General features: G+C 38.3%; 1 protein-coding gene across 1 annotated transcript in view; it reads left to right on the top strand.

Annotated features, from left to right (window-relative positions):
* Positions 1–712: 712 nt before the first annotated feature.
* UBL3 (ubiquitin like 3) overlaps positions 713–6,695 on the top strand; it is a 73,546-nt gene continuing 67,563 nt past the window's right edge. Inside the window, exon 1 of the mRNA XM_058547946.1 lies at positions 713–795. Coding sequence (XP_058403929.1) covers positions 769–795 — 27 coding nt within the window. The 5' untranslated portion in view covers positions 713–768. The remainder of the gene's footprint in view (positions 796–6,695) is intronic.

Here is a 6,695-nt window from a genome sequence, read left to right as displayed (position 1 = left end):
GGGGGAGGCGGAGGCAGGAGAACAGAGCCGGGAAGCCGGAGACGATGCGCCCGGAGCCCCGCTGCTGCCCGGAGGCGCCCGCGGCCTGAGCTCCGAGGGGCCGTGGGGTCTCCTACCCGGCCCGAGCTCCCCGCGCCCCGCGCTCGCCGCCTGGACTCTGCGCCCCGGGCTTTCGCTTTGGCTTCCAAGCAGTTAAATGCCCTTGAGCGCGGCTTTCCGCGGCCCGGCTCTCCGCCCCGGCCGCGCGACTTGAGCCTTCTCCCGGCGCAGTCGGCCCGCCGGCCCCCGCGCCTGCCACTCACTGCTCACGCGTCCATGTGTAGCTACATAGTTATCTATGTACATCCACACTCGGGCATTTTCCTCCTGCTTAATGAGGACTTGACTCGGGAGCGAGTGTGAATCATTGCCGGGCTGGGAAAGGAGGAAGGCGGATTTAACCCCCTCCCACCCCGCTCCATGTCCGTGTGTCACTCGGCTTGGTCCACCTGGCGCGGCAGGTCCTGGAGCTGCTGCTGCTGCTGACGACGACGACGACGACGGGGGCTGCTGCTGCCGTCCCGGGAGTTCCCTCCGGCTCCGGCCACACTGCTTCTGGGGGTTGTTCCTCTTCGCACAGAACCTCGGCCCGGCGGCACTTTGACTCCGAAATAACTTATTTTTTTCGTTAAGGTTGATTTCTGTGGCTTGAAGACTTCTGCTCTTTTTTGTTTGTTGTTGTTGTTGTATTTTTTTGCGTACACATCTGGGTATATATCAACCGGCAAGATGTCCAGTAATGTCCCGGCGGATATGGTAAGTGAAGGATAAGTTACGACACCTTTGATTTAATTGTGGTTTCCAATCTTATTTAATCAGAAAGGATGCAGGCGTGGGGTGAAGGTTTGCGGGGCACTGTTGAAAAGCCACGGTGCTAGGAGATTTGGAGAAGTTGGAGGTTCTGGTTTCCTCCGTTTCGAAAGTACTGCTTTTAGTATGGGTTTTCTCATTTGGTTGTATGTTCTAAGTCATTAAAGACAGTGGAGAAGTAGGGACAGTGTAGCAAGGTAGCTTGAAGTGGAGAGAATATCTCCCTCTTTGCTAGAAGCCTCTGAACACTTGTATCTTAAAGCTTCTGAAGACGTCAGTGAGAGTGGGCAGAGCTGAGGACGGGTGTCCCCGCTGGATCCGGAGGTAGACAGGAAAACGGGAATCTTGCTCTGTGACACTGACGAGATCGTTAATGCAGTGGGTACGAACTTGATATTTTCAAGAACCGGACATGTATCGCTTCAAGAAAAAGTCTACTAGAATTTGCTCTGAGCTTTTTGAAATGTCTGGATGAACAAGTATGGCAACAGAAAGATTAAGATGTTTTGGAATTTTCACAAATCTAGGCTGACCGTATAGTGGCACTTTTTATGAATATTCCAGGACTTTTAGTACCAAATATTTAGCGGTATTACATCATTGGACGTTTAAAAGCTAATAAAACGCATTATGGAGCCTTGATCCTTGATTGTTGAGAACTTGAAACAAAAAGTACTCCTGTTTATTAATGCTTTTCTTTAAAGGTTGAGGTTGTCAGTTGACTAACAGTAACCGTGTAGGCTTACAGTGCCGAGAGGTGGGTTTGTGTGAGTGTGAAATCACACTTTGCAGTCCTAGGGACAAACATAATGCAATTAACAGGAAGAGGAAACAATTCTTGCTTAGGAAAGAATTAAAGTTAACGTAGTTATGCTCACATTAAGTTAACATTTGAGTGTCGTGTGTTCCAGTGAAAAAGCGAAATTAAACTTTGCTGATGATTAAATTTTAAAATGTTAGATGTTTCTATAGGCGTGAACCTCATTTGTAGACTTCAAAGTGAAAAAAATTTAAATGACTCTAAATGGCATATTTTGACCTTGGTTTAAAGACATTTTGCTTATGTTTGATTTTCCATTTAATGCGCTATTTAAATGCAATGGAACAGTAATGTTCTGTCTCTTGGGTGGCCACACAGCAACCTTACACCCTCCTCACTGAGTCTTAAAACTCGTGCATTGCCCCTTTAGTTTTCCCTTCTCTCCTGGTGTGCACACGCATAAGAATAGTCTTCTGCCCGCTTAAGCATAGCTGGACGTGGTTTCCTCTGCTCTGCTCTTGAAGTTGCCTGGAGAGGTCTCTGGACTGAGCTGGGAAATGCTATTTCCCCTGTATGATGGATGCTTTGTGGGCTCATCACCTCCAGCAAAGATTTGCTGTCTATAAAGCCTCCATTTTCTATCACCATGCACACTGCAAGATATGTTCACCCTCAGTACTATTTATTCTGTCACAGAAGTTGTAATGAAATAGATGTGTCTTTAAAACAGTGCCACTGCTTTCCTTAGGCCCAGTGATGAAGAAAAGCTGGAATGTGCGTAGCGTCAGTCACAAATTGAAATGATTTGGGGAATTCTGTTTCCAAGTCAGAGAGAAGGTTTGGAAGCTAATGTTCAGATCAGGGGACCAGGAAGTAGTGGCAAGGTTTTATTAATAGCTGCAGTTATAAAATATAACTTTCTGTTTTAGACTGTGTTTTAAGGCCTTGATGATTCTGTGGTGCTTTGAGATCCCTTGATTAAAGGTGATATACAAGGGCAAAGCAGTATTATGTAATAAACATATAATGCCCTGATGATGCTATTTCAGAGTGTGTCTAAGGTACAGCTCAGATTAGATTGTTCCTAGTATTTTTTATGTCTCGTTTTCTAGCTGTTCAACTTGTTGGAGGTCTCGAAGTTTTTTTCCTATGGTAAAGCCTTTTAAACCTTCATTTGCTCTTACTTACATTGCATTTTTGCTTATGAAGTGCCTTCGTTTGATATGTGCCTAAGATTCCCAGCTTTTTGAAATATAACATGATAAATATTGGTTAAAAGTTGTCAATTAAATGCTTAATATTGTTAAACTCTTCATATCAGTAATGGACAATAAATCTGCATTTACATTCATGACTTAAAGTGAGAACAATTTTACCACTCATTGAATCTTGAAAAGCCTCAGCCTCGCCACCCCTACCTCTTTCCACTCTGACATTTCCCTTGCAGCGTAACTCTAAGTTGGTCAGGATATATACTCTTGCAAGTATGAATTCATACATTTTTGCTAGGTGCAGTAAAATTTTTAAGTTTCTAAGTGATGACAGCTAGTATGTGTTATTCAGAAAGAAATGTTATGTTCTTTTACATGTTAATAGTGCTTTTATTAATATAGGAAAATCTTATTTGGGAGATGAGGTGAGGCAGTGAAGTTATAACCCCTGCCGTGTTTTCATTAGAGATAATTCATTCTTGAGCTACAGTAATTGCTAAATCAATAGATTTTTTTCGGTAAAGTCTTCTTGTGGCAATGATTGTGACTCACTTTAAAATCGATTTTTTAGCATCTTTGTTTGTTTTGTAAATATAACTCACATTTAAAGTTTATTTTTAAACATTATGTTTTTTTGTTTACCATAAGGAGTCTCATTTTTTTATAATCCAAATTTATCAAATAGATCTTTTTGGAGGGGGAGTGGCACCCCTAGTGAATGGATTTGCTATACTCTTAAAAAATAATAATTTGCAGTTGATACTTTTCCAATTAACATTCTGTAAATATGTCCTATAAATAATATAAATGTATTGACATAAAATACTGGCTTTTCCTTTGCTAAGAGTGATTGAGTTTAAACTAAGAAATTTACTAAGATTCCAGTGTAATAACTTATTTGTGAAAAAAATCTGAAAATATCTGAGCAGAGTATCATTATAATACATTGTATTTAAATGATTCATTTCCTTTATTTTTTTCTCAGCCCAAAACATAGTTCATGATAGGGCAATATTCATTATTTATAGTTGTAGCATGAATTATGTTAATGACTGTAGGTCTTCTGAAAGAAAATGTTTATTCTTTCTGTTAGTAATAAGGCCTGAGGCTGGGTAGATAAGGTGGTAATTTTGTTTTCTGGACTGGGAAAATTATCAAGAAATAAATGATTGTATTTATAAAATTATTATACAAAACATTTGAGGTACTATTTAGAGCTTTGGATTGAAATTAAACTTTATGATATCTATAAAATTGAAAACGCTACTTAAGAGAGAAATTGACAATTAGTGTGAGAATAATGGCAAAGCAGTTTTGGTATTTGAAACATTTTAGATGATAAAACATTTGAAGAAAAGCCCTGTATCTTTTTAAACTGTTAGTGTAGAAATTGTAGCAGATGTAACAGTTTTTAGTCTAGGGTTGGATGAGATAATGATCATCTGAGTTTTTTCAGTGCTTAATATTTTTATTGTTGGGTTATATCTCTGCCATTTGTGGAAGAAATATTGGAGCCCTCTGGTGGACAGGAAATTACTAAAATGAATTTCCTTTCAAAGTAAACTTTTATCACTTTTCCAAATTAAAGTAAAATGACAGATGTAGAGTATACCAAGGGAAAATGTCATGCTAGAAAAAGGTCCAGAGAACAGAAATTTTTTTGTGAGGAAGATCTGCCCTGAGCTAACATCCGTTGCCAATCTTCCACTTTTTGCTGAGCAAGATTGGCCCTGAGCTAACATCTGTGCCAGTCTTCCTCTGTTTTGTATATGGGATGCCCCCACAGCATGGCTTGATGAGAGCTGTGTGTAGGTCCAAGCCTGGGATCCGAAGCTGTGAACCCCCGGGCTACCGAAGAGGAGCCCTCGAACTTAACCACTACACTACCGGGCCAGCCCCTAGAAAATTTTTAACTTTGAAAAAAGAGTATGTTAAGATCTAGTACCCAAAATTTTCTCTTTACTTACAGCTCCTTTTAATTTTTCTCTTGCTAGAGCTCTTATTTCAAGTCTAAGTTGGGAGATTTTATGAAGCTAAAGGGTAGATAAGTACCATTTACATATATGTGTGTGACTTGATGAACAGCTTAGTAAAGAATATATCTCTAATGGAATGTTTCTCTAAATTGTTTTACTTGAATGTATCTTATATTTGGTGTTCTGAATCAGACATTTTTATTAAGAAAACAAATGACAAATTATTTCCCTCAGCTTTGACTGTCTTTTCCTTTCTAGCTCTGAACCCTAGTCCAGCTCATGTCCCTGTCCTGTGAAATTAGTTTTTAGTTCATTCTAGCTCAGGATCTTTCCTTCCTGTGAACCATTTTCTGTCGGTGTGTTTGCGATTCTTCTTATACGATGTCAAATGTATATGGATATGTGTCCTCTATTTGTTATATCTCCCGTAATTTCTAAAACAGAGTAGACATTTAAAAACTGATGAGTGATTTTCTTGACTTGTGAAGCTTTATCATCTTTGTTACATATGGAAAAAGTAAATATTATTCCATACTGCTACTACTGATAATAGTAATAGTGTTAAATATGAAGCCTGTGATGTCTGCCTCTGTTACTACTTTGAATATGAAATATATATTTTTAATATTAAGGCTTGAAGTTATTTTAAATTAGTGGATGAAGTACTGATGGCTGCTAGTTTTCATAATATGGAACAGTAAATGTATTTTAGGAGACTGAAGTATATGCTTCTTAAGTATGCTCTTTAAAAATTCCTTTCATTCTGGGGGAAAAAACTGAAAGTGACTGTAGAGTTCATCGTAACTGGAATCCCTGGGTAATAAGTTATTCTGAATCAATAAATTTTCTGAATACATGAAGGTTGTTTTTGGATATATCCCAATCTAATAATTTTGGATTACTGTCCTATGTTTAAGGATAATATGCTATGCATAATTTAACTTATTTTTGGTAACTTTAGAGCCATCTTTTGAATAATATAATAATAATAACTGATTCAGCTCAGCGAGTGTTCATTGAGTACTTCTGTGTAATGTAGTATCATTATTCTATAAGCTACAACTCTCATACTCTCAGCACCTCATATAGGTTGTGAAGCTTTATGCCCCTTTACTAGATCAGTACTTTACAAAGTGAGTCTGTTGAGATGCGAAAATAAAAATATTAGAACTTCTATTTGTCTGTTTTGTGCTCAAAAAAGGGGGAGGAATTGAGCTTTTGTATTAATATATGGATTGGCTCTGAGTCCTTTCTAGGTCCACAGTCAGATGGTTACAATGAATGTGGTTTGCTGAGGGAAGACGTGGGAATTCTGTAAGGTAGAGGCCAACAGCAGCACCCTGAGTTTCTCCAAGTGTTTGCTGTTTTTCTGTTATAGTATATTATATAGTTACTTTAAAAAATAGTTTTTAAAAAAACCTATGATACTTTGTATTGAGATGAGGAGCAGAGGTTCACTGTCAAAGTATTTAAAAGAGGTGTAGTACTCAAAGCTGAATTACACACTTTTATTTTACAGAAGATGAATGATTCCAGATGCTGATCTTTTCCGTGATAACAAGAAGCTATCTCTAGTACGCTACCTAGCAGATATTTTTGAGAAAAGCAACACTAAGTTGTTTCTTCAAGGCAAAGTTGACATTTTAACCAATAAATGAGAAAGTACCTCCTTTTCAGAAGAAACTAATGTTATGGAGGGAACATTCTGGAAACATGTTTCGATATTTCCAGTATGTTGAAAAATCTTCCTTACAGAGAATTTTAGTGGACTTTGGACCCATTTATTGGAAGCATAAAAAGCAACACATTTTACTTAGTTTGCAAAAATATATGACTAACATCAGGAAAAATAAAATTTTAATAACATTGACATCAGATAACTGACTTTTAACAAAAACT

Source organism: Diceros bicornis, chromosome 9 (assembly GCF_020826845.1).
Source record: "Diceros bicornis minor isolate mBicDic1 chromosome 9, mDicBic1.mat.cur, whole genome shotgun sequence".
In the NCBI taxonomy this organism is placed as follows: Eukaryota; Metazoa; Chordata; class Mammalia; order Perissodactyla; family Rhinocerotidae; genus Diceros; species Diceros bicornis.
The sequence above is the reverse complement of the archived record's forward strand: the minus strand, read 5'-3'. Positions and strand labels throughout refer to the sequence as shown.